The following is a 17,371-nucleotide window of genomic DNA, read 5'->3' as shown; positions in this document are numbered from 1 at the left end:
GTGGACTGTGCATTCACTTCAGTAAATTTGACAAGAATAACATGGTGGGTCTGTGGGTCTTCAAATAGCCTGAGAACCCATGAAACCAAGTATGTAAATGCAGGTGTTTCACACACAGTGTCCTTCCTGTCTAGGAACTCCCCCAGGTCATCTGTCCATGGCTTCTGATGTACAGAGGAAGGGCTGTGCTGGGCTGGCAGAGTGGGTGCCTGTTTGGTTTCCTCCATTCCTTCTCCCTGTGCCCCCCTCCCTGAAGTTGGGTAATTGGTAAGGAAGACAAGCTTCTCAAAGGGAGCAGGGGGCTCCCCTGGTGGCTCAGTGGTTGAGAGTCCGCCTGCCGATGCAGGGGACACGGGTTCGTGCCCCGGTCCGGGAAGATCCCACATGCCGCGGAGTGGCTGGGCCCGTGAGCCATGGCCGTTGAGCCTGCGCATCCGGAGCCTGTGCTCTGCCACGGGAGAGGCCACAGCAGTGAGAGACCTGCGTACCACCAAAAATAAATAAATTAATTTATTAATTAAAAGAGGGAGCAGGGCCAAGGGCATCAACATCAACAACAACAAAAATCAAGAAATACTCTTCTGGGGGAGTTGGCTAGGTGCCAGGTACTGTACTGGGTTCTGGGAATGTGATCATGACAGACTGTATCCTGCCTTCATGTGCTTACATCTCATTAGAAGGTCAACCAAAAACCAGAAAACAAAAAATTAAAGTATCTCTGTAAAGCGGGTCTCCCCTGCTAGTCTCTGTCTCAGCATATTATCTGACTCATTCACAGCAGAGATCACAACCTGTAATTATTTTGTTTTCTTTTTATTCCCAATTAGAGGGCAGGGAGCATGCCTGGCTTGTTCACTGCTGGATCCCGGGACCCAGAGCAGGGCCCTGCACATCAGAGGTGCTCGGTAAACATAGAGCGAATGAGCAAAAACTAAGTGACACTGTGAAATGTTTGCCTGGGCCCAAAGTTTAAACTTCAGGCTCCTTCTGTGTTGCTGGCCACGATCAGCACCACCCGATGTAATGGGAATTGAAAAGAAAATCCACTTTGATAATCCATGCAGATTATATTTTACAAAATATGTGGGTTTCTTAAGGAGATCATTCTATCCCAGATTAACTGGCTGTGGTTTAATTTCAAAGGCCACTCGAGGACTTTTGTCTCCTGGGTTTGACACTTGGAGTGCCTGGAAACATCTGGGGTTAGTGCTTAGGAGGCTGCACTCAAGCCCTGGGTGATGTATTGAGTTGGTCTCAAGAGAGCTGAGTGCCCGTGAGGGAAAGAGCCTCTCTTAGTGTCCCCTTTCCTTCACCAGCGTGGGCCTCTTGGGGTAACAGGCTACTATTAACATGTCATGTTGGCAAAATCATTGAGCACTCGAAATGGAATTGTAGCATCATAAAATTCCATAATCTGACAATACCAGGTAGCGGTTTTCATCTTTATAGCTTACAGTTTGGGTACTATGTAATGGGAGGCACCATTTATTGTGCCCCTACTATGTGCCAGCCCTCATTCCAGGTGCCATATACACATCATCTATGATCCTCAGGACAGCCGGACCTGGTGGGCGTTATTTCCACTTTACAGGTAACATCCCAGAGCCTCTGCCCTCTCATGGAATTTTCCAAGATTCCAGGTATAATTCTGGAGCTTCTCAAGGCAAGAGAAGCCAGACTTAGGAAAAGTACAGGTTATCCCAGACGGCAGGTCACCAACGCAGCTGTTCCCCACTTTTCTACCCCAGCACATGTTACTAATTGATGGCAGCCTTCTCTCATTTGCTATGCTGTGGAATCCTTCTCAGTACAGCACTCTAGGCATATGCTACCAGACATTTCCGGATGTCCAATGAGTTGTAACCTATTTGCCAAGCATGCTTTAAATGGTGTGTGTGTGTGTGTGTGTGTGTGTGTGTGTGTGTGTGTGTGTGTGTGTGTGTGTGTGTGTGTGTGTGTGTGTGTGTGTAAAGGGTTTTGCCCTAGGAATTAGAATCCTGGATTCAGAGTGTTACACTGTAGCCATGTAACTTGGAACAGATTGCTTATCTCTTCTGACCTCAGTTTATTTATCCATAGAATGGGAACTATCCCTTGCCATACATGCCTCCAAAAGTCACCATATAAATATAAGCCAGTGACTTGGCTTCAGAGACAGCACAGTGCTGCTTTTAATTGTAACTGGATTATGAGTCAGTATGGGTCATGTCCCTACACAAACATGAAGCATCCTCAAAAATGGCAAGCGGCTCTCAGCATCTTCTCCTCCCAGAGCCCCTGAGCAGAGTATTTGACTCCCTAAAAATCACATGGTGAACTTGTTAATGAAGATTCTTGGACACTGTCTCAGAATGGCTGATTGAGGATCTTGGCTCCTGGCATTGGATCTCTAAACTGTTACACTGCTCAAGTGGAATAATATATAGGATCTAGCATTCCATACTCTGGATAGAACCATGTTCACCTTTGGGATTTTAAATGTCTATGTAGCTAATGACAGAAAAAGAGGCCCCAATCTCCTCCACATCTGTGTCTGACAAACTCTTATTCATCCTTCAGACCTATTCAAATGCCCTCTCCTCTAAGAAGATATCCCCAGATCCCACTAAGACCAAGCTAATTACTCCCTCACTGTGCTTCCAGAGTCCTCCAACACACATTCTGAGCACCTACTATGTACCAGGCACTCTGCTAAGTTCTAAAACGCATTACTGTATTTACTCCTCCCCCTTAGAGAATAAAAGCTAATGTTATCACTTCCACCTTAGAGTTGAGAAAGGGTGACTCAGACAAGTGAAGTGACTTTCCCTAGGATAACTGGATCTTACTGCATTATAATCACATCAGAGTCTGTGTCGCCTACATGAATGTGAGTTCCTTAACTGTGGAAGTTGCTGATCTTGGCATTCCTGGGAGCAAACACAGGACTTAGCACATAACAGATGCTCAACAAATTTTTGTTGATGTGAAGAAATAATAGAACAATTCTAGTGAGACAGACAAGGACAGCTCTGGTTGCTTTCCAGTCTCTGCCTGTGTTCACACTCATCATCTGATAGAGGAGGAAGAGGAGGAGATGGTGGACTTCTTTGGGGGTTGAAGACTCCAGATATCTCTGGATTCCACTGTAACCTCATACCAGTAATTCTGGTCCTTTGGTAGCTTTAGCAAGTCACAAATTTAGGGACTCGAGAAATACTTGCCTGATTGATTAAGCTGGGGATATAGAAGAGAGGTGAATGTATCTTTGAAGAGCTTTATTGTGTCTATGGATGGAGTTTCTTTTCTTTTTATAAAGAGGATAATGTATTTTCCATACCCAACCTCATTGACTTCCTTGGTCATAAGTTCATTTCAAATATAATTTTCTTCAGTTCAAATAATGACTTTTCTGAATCTTGGCGTTTATGGCTAGAACATAGGAAGGTTGGAGAAGATGTCTAAGGTTCTTTCCAGCATTCTGGTTCCGTGCTACATCAGCACCCTGGACGATTAGAACAAATTTAAATTACCCAAGTACAAAGCAGCTCTAAAAATGGAATATCTTTAAGTGAATTAGATTTTCTTTCCAGTCTAATCTCTTCTTCCAAGTTAAAAAAATATGAACTTTATGTCAAAATTTCTAAGCCTTGATATACAGAGACATTTAGAAAAAAACCAGAAATTTAAAGAGAAACAAACTGTAGCAGCATGAATAAGAACAATAATGCAAACCAATTATCCTAGAGCTTAATAGTTTCCCGTAATTTCTTAGGCTTTCTTAGGACTATTCATTTACATAGCTTGGTTAAAGGTTTTGCATAACATGGTAGAAATGATAAGGATAACGTGCTATTTGATGGCATTTTTTTCTTTCCTTAAAGCCATAATCCTTGTTTACATTTGAACTTTGTTTTATCGTTTGTTTCACAGCGAAAACGGAAGCAGAGCGCCCAGGATGAAGATGCCATTAGCCTTTGCAGTCTTGATATAAGTGTAAGTACAGTCCTTCCTGTGTCCCTGCCATGAGAATACTTTTCATCTCTGAATGTATTTGTTAATATGCTGTGTGCTTTAAGTGGCCTTGCAGGATCCAACTGTGGAAGTTGCAACCTGGGAGGAAACTCTCTTTAAAAAAACATTTCATTTTACTGGAGAAAGCTGTGTTGCCAACTTAAACTTCAAAGCCAAGCTGTTTATTGCCTGTGTCTTTTCTCTCATAAAATGAATTATGAAGTCAGTACATCTGTGTAGAATCTAGATAAATGCTGCTGTGCCATGTTAGAGGCTTGGTCCAGAAGATGGACCAGATGTTTGTCCCCTTTGGGGGAAGTTGGCAGGTTGGCCCAATTCAGGCATCTGGTGGCTCAAAGGCCAGAAGAAGTCTCTGGCAACATGGCTGAGGGAGTGGCTTTGGATTCAACAGCTCTTAGTTTGAATCAAGATTCTATACTTAACAATTGTGTGACCCCTATCCTCACCTCTGTTTCCTCATCTGGAGAAGACTTAACCTAACAGGATTGTTGAGAGGATCAAACAAAACAATAAAAGTGAGACTACCAAGCACATTGCCTGGTACATACTAGGCACCCACCAAATGTTAACCTCATTGTGTTTTCCTTTAAAAGCAGAAGTTTGCAAGAGATGTTTAAGTGACTTGGTAGTTGTGTGCTAGTGATGATTGAGGTTAAAAGCTTTCTTGGATTTTTCAGGCCCACATCCTTGGATGCTTAATTTTAGTAGCTTTCTTTGCATGGCCTCCTTGTCTCCCTACTGACACGATTGAGAAGCCTACCTGAGCTTCTGATGCTCCCATCATCCAGGGGCTGGGGGAACCCTCCCTAGGCTCCCCATGTCTATTCATCTTTCACACTCCCTTGAAGTTTAATCATTGTGCACAGTGTATCCATCTAACATTAGGCCCTGGTCTTTCTCCTCTACAGAGGCCACAAAAGTCATTGTTGTGAGATGAGGCTTCTATGCTAAGAATTAAAAACTGGGTCGTTGTCCTGGCTGTGCCTGTAACTAATGATGTAACCTTGGAAGTCACTTTCTCTCTCTGGGCCTCATCTGTTAAAAAGATAGATTTGAGATCAAGTCTTCTAAAACCATTGTGAAAATTTGAAACTTCATTGAACGCAGATTATTGGGGTCTCATCTGATGACATTTATTTACCAATATAACAGTGCTCTCTTAGTTATTTTTAATTGTGGCAGAGTTTTCTGTGATGCAAACAGCCATCATGGAGTGAGCCTGAACTAGCATTAATGTACTTGCACATCTTTATTTTACCATATGGTGTTTGTTCCAGTGTTTAGACCATCAGGTTGATGGAGTTGGACCAGTTATTAGGTTGCCATGGCAACAGGACAAAAAAGATGATGGTCTTCTGGGTTTTACTTTACTCACTGAATGTTTTATTGTTGACAAGTGAAGTCTTTGGAACTTCCCTTATTGGCAACAACTTTTTGGTGTTTGAATGTTTTCAATTTTGTGGCAATTATTAGAATCATTGATGTTCAGAATATATAGAGCCCTTAGCCATCATGTTGTCCAATCCCCTCACTTTGAAAATGAAGAACTAGAAACCCAGGGAGGTGTAGTGATTTAATAAGATCTTAATCTAGGTCATTTCTAAGATCATGCCTATTATACACTTTTCCTCAACTATGTTTATTTTTCAGGGAAACATGTCTCTAGAAGCTTTATTCAAAGAACCACTAAACTCTCTTATATGAAAGGATTATTTGCAACCACTTGTTGTGATATGGTTTTTGTGCTGATTGGCATCCATGACCTTGCCTTCTCGTCAAAGTCATCTAAGCTCATGTAATGAATAATTTGATGTCTTTTCTCCTTATGCAGCTGCAGAAGGTATTTCTCTCTCTCTTTTTCTCTCCCTCTCTCTGTCCTTCTCTCTCTCTCTCTCCCTCTGTCTCTCTAACCATCTCATATCATGTTTTGTCACAGTTAAGACACTTTTATGGAAAAGAAGTCTGCCTTTGTGCTCAAGGAGTCAGCTATGGCCAAACTCCTTTCTGATTTGCATGACATTTTTCCTGAATCTTGGCAAATAGATTCCAGAACTGGGGCAGAGTTTCCTCCAAATATTGTCACATAGTATTATAATCATTATAAAACTTAGAAGAATCCTAGAAGTTGTTGGAGGACATGAAAAATGGTGTTTTGCAGTTTTACTGACAGTCCAAGCTGTATGAAGATGACAGGATGTGTGACATATCCAAATGTAGCCATGGAGGGAATGTCACTAATTTTCAGTGCCTTGCACCTAACAGGCACTCAGTAGAGATGACTTGAATTGAATGAAGTAGTGGGTGGAACCACTCACGAGAAGATTGTAGCCATAAAGGCTACAATGTCTAAATAAATATCTGAGTCCAATAAATTAACTTCTCTAATAGATAAATGGCTTTGTAGTCTCCCTAAAGGTGCTTTTAAATGGTGATATTCGGTAGTCACGGTCCCTTAACTAACCAGCAGCATTAATGAAGAGTTGTTTTGAGCCTGTTTCTATGTATAGTGGAAAGTATCTGAAAAAAAGGTGGGTTCCAATGGATGACTCATACTGGAGGATGTGAGGGTTTGGGAAAGTAATATTAGTAACGCTCAATTTTGATTCCACTTAATAAGTGGAAAGATGTTCACCATATGTGTGCTTTGAACAAGAAGTTGCTAGATGGGGGACAGGGGTCTTTGGGGGATCATGGTCAGGTTTCCATTGAGTCCTAGCCCCATGCTGCACAGTGAGCTCTTGGTAAATACTTATTGGTTGATGAATTTTAACAACAACAAAACAAAAACCAAAAAACCAGTGAGCCTTCCTAATGTGTATGTGGAATTCAACACACATACCCCCCTTAAAGAACTATATCTGTGACATAAAGTTGGGAAATGTTAGCACAGAAACTTTCCCCCTTTGATTAAAAAGCATATGTAGGTGTCTGAGTGATGATAACACCAAACATTCCCATTAACATCTTGCTTTATTTTAAAGCGTCAGATGACAATTCTGATAGGTACCTGGAAGGGAGTTTTCCTTCTAAACTCCTCTGCAACCTCCTATTGAACTTGGGCTTAGAGACCAAACAGGAGTGGGTTAGCTAAGGAAAGAGCTTATCTTTACAGAACAGGGATCCTCAATTGTTTGGGGTGGGGGGTGTTATGGACTCTTTTGAGAATCTGGTGATAGCACTGGGCTCCAGAAAATTTTACAGGATTGATGTGTGACGTCATGGGCCCCAGGGAGCCCAGCCAAGACCCCACGTTAGGAGTTCCTCTTAAAAAGGAAATTGGAAGGGTCTTAAGGCATGGTGACGTATCTCCACAGAATTATTATCCCACCCTCCACCTCCAGCACTTGGCGAAAAATGAATTGCGGCTGCAGAGTCCACACTAGTTGACAATATAATTGGTGTCTATTTTTTCCCACCACTTTATCCAATCCGCTGGCTGAGCCCCCAGCTTCCTGGCAGGATAGAACGCAAACTATTCCAGGGGGAAAAAAAAAAAAAGCAAACTATATTTTTGAGTACTTTTGAAAACAACTTGCTGAGTGGAGAGTGCTCCCAGCAGCCGCCTACAAATCTCCTCTCACATCAGAGGATATGAGTGGGATGGTTTCAGGGACATCGCTTCCCCCACAGCACTTTTCCAGTTTAAATTCTAGTGAGTGAGAGATGCCTGAGGGAAGAGCTGGGTTTCATGTTCCCTCAAGAAAGGCCCTTGGCAGAGGAGCCAGGTGTGCCCCTGACGCAGGGCACTGCTTAGCACCAAGCATCCTTTATCAAAAAACATATGAGTTTTGGTGTGGGAGTAAAAATAGTTTCCCGTGAAGAGACAACGTAAAAGATAAAAAGGAATATGTGTTCTCTGTAGAAAATTTGGAAAATGTGAACAATAGAATTCACTGATACTCTCACCTCAAAAGTAGTTGGCTACATTTTGATGTATCACCTTCCTGACATTATACACACACTCACTTAAAACTTTTTCATTATGAAATATTGCAGACATACAAAATGGTATAAAGGATAATGTAAAATTCCATGTAGCTACCAAGAAATATGCCCTTAACAACAACGCCACAGGCCCTTGTAAACCCCTTTCTCTGCTGAGTTTAATGTTTATTGTTACCTTCCCTGTCTATAAACTTGCTACGTACATGTATCCCTAAATGACACATATATTTTCAACCGACTTTTAAAGTTTATATAAGCACACAATTTTAAGAAATTGATATCATAACACATATTAATTTATTCCTGTATTTTCCATTTACTGTATTGAGATCGCGTCACCACATCCTGAAATATTCTTCAAGAACATTATTTTAAATAACCATACTTTGTCAAATGGATGCATCAGATTTATTTAACCAGTCCTTCCGTGGATATTTAAATAAGTTACAATTTTTCACTATTATAAATAACACTGTTGGGCATCCAAGAATATCTTTGTGTGATCTTTTATCAGGATAAAATATAAAATTCCTGGCTAAAAAGGAATTAATCTTTTTTAAACCTGTGAACAGGTTTATACCCCTTCTGGCAGTGACAGGTGGAAATGCAGTTCAGAGCAGCTGAGTGTCTTGTACGGAAACTCAGAATGGGGGATTGTTTTCAGTTTTCTCTCCCACATCACTCTTGCAACTGTATTGCTGGTCCCTTGCTAAGTGTAACTTTATATGGGACATTTGCTTACACCCCCTCTTTAGGAGGAGCCCCTTCTGTTGCCCCTGGCAGAGCCCAGGCCTTGCCTGTGCTTTCCAGTTACTTACCCTGTTATATGGACGCTCAAAGCGCAAGAGTTGATATACTGATAGAGGGGGAAGCTTTCCTGTCTTGATGAAGCTAAATGACATTACATTGCTAGGATATGTTAAACTAGACATGGAACAGCAGCAGGATTATATTATCTCTGCTCAGCAGAGTCCAGATAATTAAAAAAGATACCATTTCTGTGGTTTTGTTTCTCTTGGTCTGTCCTGGAACTTGCTAACTGGGGAGATTAGCCTTGCCCTGGCCAGCGTGAGGTCTTGATGAATTATGTGGGAGATTTTAATAATGCTCTTATCGCCGAGGAGACCAGGCCTGCCCCTGAGACTAGGTTGTCAGTAGCGCATACCTGTGTTTAACCTGATGGCATTTTTTCTATTTGGGATTTATGATCTGCCCTTGCTGCCTACGAAATTATTTGGGCCTAAGGTAGTGGAGACCCTATGTTGAGTCCCAACCCAAATCTCTGATGGCAGATGTGCTTATTGTTGACACAGGCACATTTTATCATGCCTTTGGCCTAATTGATAAGGTTGTGGACTGTAATCATTTCGCTGTGTACTCACTGTGGTCTTTTCTCTTTGATCCACCTCTTGAAAAGCACAGTGACAAAAAAATTCCAAGGAGCTTCAGAACACACTCTCAGAAGTTAATGATGTAACAAAGTGTCCATCATCGTTTATTGCTCCCCTTCAGTGACCCCGATGGGGCCCATGATTATTGAGGGTTCCTGCGTTCTGAGAATACCTATTTGTTTGAATTTGTTATCAGAATTAAAAACTTTGGAGCTTAGAGACTACACATCAATCTGTACCTCAATTTCCTCACCTATAAACTGAAGTCGTAGCAGTGCCTTGCCTTGGAGTTGTAAGGATTAAAATGAGTTAATTCATGTAAAGCACTTAGTACCTGGCCCCTGGGTAAGCACAAAACATACTAGCTATTGTTGCTGTTGATTTCATAATACAAAATTGATTTTATGGTTAAATTTGAGGGTGTTTATTGTTGGTACCAGTGTCCCATACATAGAACTGATTATGAAATTAAAAAAAAAACACCAGGATATAAAGAGATGTATATGAGGAGTTTTATTACAGCATTTTAAAATAATAGCCAATAGCTGGAAACAGCATGAATGACCAAATTATATAGAGACTTGTAAATATATTACAAAATATAAGTGTAAAACACAATTACAGAGCGCATTACTATGTAAATTATGCCTCTAGATTTATATATATATTTGTCCCCATGAAAGAATAAGCATGGAAGAACATACAGTACATTGTGGATAGTGGTTACGTTGGGAGAATGGGATTATAGGAAGGGGTGGTTGAGTTCCAGGGGTTCTTAACCTTTCGCATGTTGTGAAACCTATGAACCTTCCCACCCTCGAGACTATTTATATGTGCTTAAATTAAAATACATAAGATTAGAACAAAACCCAGTTGTACTGAAATACAGTTATCAAAATATTTTAAAACAAATTTGTGGTAAGAGTTGCATGTGTGCTTCTTAATTAATGCATTAAGTAACAAGATCGATCTGACAACAAATCTAATAACTAATATACCTTCCATGAGATGATAAGAGTAAATGATATTTTGAAATACCCACGCCATCCACACTGTGATTTGAAAACATAGTGATTTCCATGGTGACAAAGTCACAGGTCTGCTAATGCTTCTGTGATTTGTGGTCTCCACTCATGCTTGGAAGGAAATGCTACATTTTGCTTGTTAGTAAAACTGAAGATGTGTTTTTTTCCATCCAAGCTCACTGAATTGAATCCATGGACTCTGGAAGATTTTAGATTAAGAATCCCTGTTTAAGATACTCAATCTGTTACGATAAGCTTTGTATTGTATTACTTTAGTAATTCAAATGTCTAAAATTTTTAAAAAATATAATCGATTTGACCTGTTATATACAAGGTTGTTAGTGTGTTAAAAGGGGGAATGTAAAACACTATATAAAAGCAAGGGATGGTGATAATGATGATAATGTTTTTAGGAAGACCTTGCAATAACCGTTAAATCAATTCTCTATACTTGGTGTTTATATTTTCCTTTGAGACCAGCTTGGCTTTTTGAACTAGATGACTTAAATCACCCCAATAGTTTAGTAGAAGATCTTTTGTGCTTTTTCTGCTGTTGGAAAATAATTTTAGGGTAGAAAAATGTTCTTATTTTTAAAAGATGAATACTGAAGTATTTAGATTGTCATGATGTCTGTAATTTACTTTTTAAAAAAATTTATTTAATTATTATTTTTTTTTTGCTACGTTGGGTCTTCATCGCTGTACTCAGACTTTTTCTAGTTGCGGTGAGCAGGGGCTACCCTTGGTTGCGGTGCGCAGGCTTCTCATTGCGGTGGCTTCTCTTGTTGCAGAGCACAGGCTCTAGGCACGCTGGCTTCAGTAGTTGTGGCACGTAGGCTCAGTAGTTGTGGCTCGTGGGCTCTAGAGTGCAGGCTCAGTAGTTGCGGTGCATGGGCCTAGTTGTTCCGCAGCATGTGGGATCTTCCCGGACCAGGACTCGAACCTATGTCCCCTGCATTGGCAGGAGGATTCTTAACCACTGTGCCACCGGGGAAGCCCTGTAATTTACTTTTGAATACTTTATCGTAAGTTATAAAGTGAGTATTTTTAAAAGAAAAAGAAATTATTTTTAATTACACAAGCAACACTGCATATATATTTGCATAATTAAAAAAAATCAGACAACAGAGATAGAGCTGACTGCCCCTTAACCATCCACGGTCCCACTTACCTTCTTAGGTATAATCATGGTTATCAATTTAGTCTCCTCCCAGATATTTAAATATATTTAGATATATAGATGGATACAGCTATAAAAATTAGCTTGTGATGGCTTTGTAAAGATATGTGTTGTCATTTTTAGTTTTACTTTGCAATTTGCTTTTTTTTTCTTTTAAATTGTCTATTTTTTAAGAACAGTTTTAGGTTCACAGCAAAGTTAAGCAGAAAGTACAAAGAATTTCCACATAGCCTCTGCCCCCACATGTGCACAGTCTCCCCGTAATATTGACATCCCCTACCAAAGTGGTACATTGTGACAACTGATGAACTTACATAGACACATCATTATTACCCACAGTCCATAGTTTACATTAGGGTTCACTCAGTGTTGTGCGTTCTGTGGGTTTGACAAATGTGTGATGATATATCCACCATTATGGTATCTTACAGAATAGTTTTACTGCCCTAAAGATGCCCTGTGCCTTGCATATTCATCTCCTCCTCTTCCCAGCCCCTGGCAACCACTGATCTTTTTTCCTTTTCCAGAATGTTATACAGTATGTAGCCTTTTCAGACTGGCTTTTTCATGCAGTAATATCCATTAAGTTTCCTCCATGTCTTTTTGTGGCTTGAGAACTCATTTCTTTTTTTTTTAATCACGGCAATAATATTCCATTGTATGGATATACCATGTTTATTTATCCATTCGCCTAGTGAAGGATATGTCTCATTGTATTAGCTGCTGCTTCTTTTTGCATAAGACAAATGGGTCATAGTTTATTTTAACGTGATTCTCCATTGAGGAACATTTTTGTTGTTTCCAATATTTCCCAGTTACAAACAATGACCATCCTCATATTCCAGAGCAAGTAGTAAGGTAGATGCAAAAAAGTACCTGTGGACACTTCCTATTTTAATGTTAGTGTGAATAATATTAAATTACCATTTTACAGTTCATCTTCTTGTGCAAACAATTAAAAACCAACCTGTTACCAAATGCAGATCTGAACAGGCTGTGAAAATTAGTGGAGAGGGAAACTTATTTTGTCTCCATCATATAGGCTTCATTTATTTATTTATTTATGTGTTTATTTATTTCTTTTTGCCTTCTTATTTATTTATTTTTTTAACATCTTTATTGGAGTATAATTGCTTTACAATGGTGTGTTAGTTTCTGCTTTATAACAAAGTGAATCAGCTATACATATACATATATCCCAATATCTCATCGATCTTGCGTCTTCCTCCCACACTCCCTATCCCAGACTTCTAGGTGGTCACAAAGCACCGAGCTGATCTCCCTGTGCTATGTGGCTGCTTCCCACTAGCTATCTATTTTACATATGGTAGTGTATGTATGTCCATGCCACTCTCTCACTTCATCCCAGCTTAACCTTCCCACACCCCATGTCCTCAAGTCCATTCTCTACATCTGTGTCTTTATTGCTGTCATGCCCATAGGTTCGTCACAACGATTTTTAAAACTTTTTTTAGATTCCATATATATGTGTTAGCATACAGTATTTTTCTCTTTCTGACTTACTTCACTCTGTATGACAGACTCTAGGTCCATCCACCGCACTACAAATAACTCAATTTCATTTCTTTTTATGGCTGAGTAATATTCCATTGTATATATGTGCCACATCTTCTTTATCCATTCATCTGTCGATGGACACTTAGGTTGCTTCCATGTCCTGGCTATTGTAAATAGAGCTGCAGTGAACATTGTAGTCCATGACTCTTTGAATTATGTAGTGGGATTTCTGGGTCATATGGTAGTTCTATTTTTAGTTTTTTAAGAAACCTCCATACTGTTCTCCATAGTGGCGGTATCAATTTACATTCCCACCAACAGTGCAAGAGGGTTCCCTTTTCTCCACACCCTCTTCAGCATTTATTGTTCGTAGATGTTTTTGATGATGGCCATTCTGATTGGTGTGAGGTGATACCTCATTGTAGTTTTGATTTGCATTTCTCTAATGATTAGTGATGTTGAGCATCCTTTTATGTGTTTGTTGGCAATCTGTATATCTTCTTTGGAGAAATGTCTATTTAGGTCTTCTGCCCATTTTTGGATTGGGTTGTTTGGTTTTTTGACATTGAGCTACATGAGCTGCTTGTAAATTTCGGAGATTAATCCTTTGTCAGTTGCTTCATTTGCAAATATTTTCTCCCATTCTGAGGGTTGTCTTTTCGTCTTGTTTATGGTTTCCTTTGCTGTGTAAAAGCTTTTAAGTTTCATTAGGTCCCATTTGTTTATTTTTGTTTTTATTTACATCACTCTAGGAGGTGGGTCAAAAAGGATCTTGTTGTGATTTATATCATAGAGTGTTCTGCCTATGTTTTCCTCTAAGAGTTTGATAGTGTCTGGCCTTACATTTAGGTCTTTAATCCATTTTGAGTTTATTTTTGTGTATAGTGTTAGGGAGTGTCCTAATTTCATTCTTTTACATGTAGCTGTCCAGTTTTCCCAGCACCACTTATTGAAGAGACTGTCTTTTCTCCATTGTATATTCTTGCCTCCTTTATCAAAGATAAGTTGACCATATGTGCGTGGGTTTATCTCTGGGCTTTCTGTCCTGTTCCATTGATCTATATGTCCGTTTTTGTGCCAGTACCATACTGTCTTGATTACTGTAGCTTTGTAGTATAGTCTGAAGTCAGGGAGCCTGATTCCTCCAGCTCCGTTTTTCTTTCTCAAGATTGCTTTTGCTATTCGGGGTCTTTTGTGGTTCCATACAAATTGTGAAATTTTTTGTTCTAGTTCTGTGAAAAAATGCCGTTGGTAGTTTGATAGGGATTGCATGGAATCTGTATATTGCTTTGGGTAGTATAGTCATTTTCACAATGTTGATTCTTCCAATCCAAGAACATGGTATATCTCGACATCTGTTTGTATCATCTTTAATTTCTTTCATCAGTGTCTTATAGTTTTCTGCATACAGGTCTTTTGTCTCCTTAGGTAGGTTTATTCCTAGGTATTTTATTCTTTTTGTTGCAATGGTAAATGGGAGTGCTTCCTTAATTTCTTTTTCAGAATTTTCATTATTAATGTATAGGAATACAAGAGGTTTCTGTAATTTTGTATCCTGCTACGTTACCAAATTCATTGATTAGCTGTAGTAGTTTTCTGGTAGCATCTTGAGGAGTCTCTATGTATAGTATCATGTCATTTGCAAACAGTGACAGTTTTACTTCTTCTTTTCCGATTTGGATTCCTTTTATTTCTTTTTCTTCTCTGAGTGCTGTGGCTAAAAGTTCCAAAACTATATTGAATAATAGTGGGGAGAGTGGACAACCTTGTGTTTTTCTTGATCTTAGAGGAAATGGTTTCAGTTTTTCACCATGGAGAACGATATTGACTGTGGGTTTGTCATATATGGCCTTTATTATGTTGAGGTAAGTTCCCTCTGTGCCTACTTTCTGGAGGTTTTTATCATAAATGGGTGTTGAATTTTGTCAAAAGCTTTTTCTGCATCTATTGAGATGATCATATGGTTTTTCTCCTTCAATTTGTTAATATGGTATATCACATTGATTGATTTGCGTGTATTGCGTGAATTCCTGGGATAAACCCCACTTGATCATGGTATATGATCGTTTTATTGTGCTGTTGTATTCTGTTCACGAGTATTTCGTTAAGGATTTTTGCATTCATGTTCATCAGTGATATTGGCCTGTAGTTTTCTTTCTTTGTGACATCTTTGTCTGGTTTTGGTATTAGGGTGATGGTGGCCTCGTAGAAAGAGTTTGGGAGTGTTCCTCCCTCTGCTATATTTTGGAAGAGTTTGAGAAGGATAGGTGTTAGCTCTTGTCTAAATGTTTGATAGAATTTGCCTGTGAAGCCATCCGTTCCTGGGCTTTTGTTTGTTGGAAGATTTTTAATCACAATCTCAATTTCAGTGCTTGTGATTGGTCTGTGTATATTTTCTATTTATTCCTGTTTCAGTCTCGGACGGTTGTACTTTTCTAAGAATTTGTCCATTTCTTCCAGGTTGTCCATTTTATTGGCATACAGTTGCTTGCAGTAATCTCTCATAATCTGTATTTGTTTGGTTTGTATGGTATGGTTGTATGTATGGTTTGTATTTCTGCAGTGTCATTTGTTACTTCTTTTTCATTTCTACTTCTATTGATTTGAGTCTTCTCCCTTTTTTTCTTGATGAGTCTGGTTATTGGTTTATCAATTTTGTTTATCTTCTCAAAGAACCAGCTTTTAGTTTTATTGATCTTTGCTACTGTTTCCTTCATTTCTTTTTCATTTATTTCTGATCTGATGTTTATGATTTCTTTCCTTCTGCTAACTTTGGGGTTTTTTTGTTCCTCTTTCTCTAATTGCTTTAGGTGTAAGGTTAGGTTGTTTATGTGAGATGTTTCTTGTTTCTTGAGGTAGGATTGTATTGCTCTAAACTTCCCTCTTAGAACTGCTTTTGCTGCATCCCATAGGTTTTGGGTCTTCATGTTTTCATTGTCATTTGTTTCTAGGTATTTTTTGATTTCCTCTTTGATTTCTTCAGTGATCTCTTTGTTATTTGGTAGTGTATTGTTTAGCCTCCATGTGTTTATATTTTTTACAGATTTTTTTCCTGTAATTGATATCTAGTCTCATAGCGTTGTGGTCAGAAAAGATACTTGATACAATTTCAGTTTTCTTAAATTTACCAAGGCTTGATTTGTGACCCAAGATATGATCTATCCTGGAGAATGTTCCATGAGCACTTGAGAAGAAAGTGTATTCTGTTGTTTTTGGATGGAATGTCCAATAAATATCAATTAAGTCCATCTTGTTTAATGTATCATTTAAAGCTTGTGTTTCTTATTTATTTTCATTTTGGATGATCTGTCCATTGGTGAAAGTGGGATGTTAAGGTCCCCTACTATTATCGTGTTACTGTCAATTTCCCCTTTTATGGCTGTTAGCATTTGCCTTATGTATGGAGGTGCTCCTATGTTGGGTGCATAAATACTTACAATTCTTATATCTTCTTCTTGGATTGATCCCTTGATCATTATGTAGTGTCCTTCTTTGTCCTTGTAATAGTCTTTATTCTAAAGTCTATTTTCTCTGATAAGAGAATTGCTACTCCAGCTTTCTTTTGATTTGCATTTGCATGGAATACCTTTTTCCATCCCCTCACCTTCAGTTTGTATGTGTCCCTAGGTCTGAAGTGGGTCTCTTGTAGACAGCATATACATGCGTCTTGTTTTTGAATCCATTCAGCCAGTCTATGTCTTTTGGTAGGAGCATTTAATCCATTTACATTTAAGGTATTATCGATATGTGTGTTCCTATTACCATTTTCTTAATTGTTTTGGGTTTGTTATTGTAGATGTTTTCCTTCTCTTGTGTTTTCTGCTTAGAGAAGTTCCTTTAGCATTTGTTGTAAAGCTGGTTTGGTGGTGCTGAATTATCCTTGCTTTTGCTTGTCTGTAAAGGTTTTAATTTCTCTGTCGAATCTGAATGAGATCCTTGCTGGGTAGAGTAATCTCGGTTGTAGTTTTTTCCCTTTCATCATTTTAAATATGTCCTGCCACTCCCTTCTGGCTTGCAGAGTTTGTGCTGAAAGATCAGCTGTTAACCTTATGGGGATTCCCTTGTATGTTATTTGTTGTTTTTCCCTTGCTGCTTTTAATATTTTTTCTTTGTATTCAGTTTTTGGTAGTTTGATTAATATGTATCTTGGCGTGTTTCTCCTTGGATTTATCCTGTATGAGACTGTCTGATTCCTGGACTTGATTGACTATTTCCTTTCCCATATTAGGGAAGTTTTCAAGTATCATCTCTTCAAATATTTTCTCAGTCCCTTTCTTTTTCTCTTCTTCTTCTGGGAC

At 39.0% G+C, this 17,371-nt stretch overlaps 1 protein-coding gene across 3 annotated transcripts in view; it reads left to right on the top strand.

The window, feature by feature from the left end:
- The window catches only part of ARHGEF3 (Rho guanine nucleotide exchange factor 3), a 305,882-nt gene that overhangs the window by 161,113 nt on the left and 127,398 nt on the right, over positions 1-17,371 (top strand). For all 3 annotated transcript variants that reach the window (XM_019947655.3, XM_019947656.3, XM_073811254.1), the window contains one exon: positions 3,913-3,975. In XM_019947655.3, the coding sequence (XP_019803214.2) occupies positions 3,913-3,975 (63 nt within the window). The remainder of the gene's footprint in view (positions 1-3,912; positions 3,976-17,371) is intronic.

This window comes from Tursiops truncatus, chromosome 10 (genome assembly GCF_011762595.2).
Source record: "Tursiops truncatus isolate mTurTru1 chromosome 10, mTurTru1.mat.Y, whole genome shotgun sequence".
Lineage (NCBI taxonomy): Eukaryota > Metazoa > Chordata > Mammalia > Artiodactyla > Delphinidae > Tursiops > Tursiops truncatus.
The sequence above is the reverse complement of the archived record's forward strand: the minus strand, read 5'-3'. Positions and strand labels throughout refer to the sequence as shown.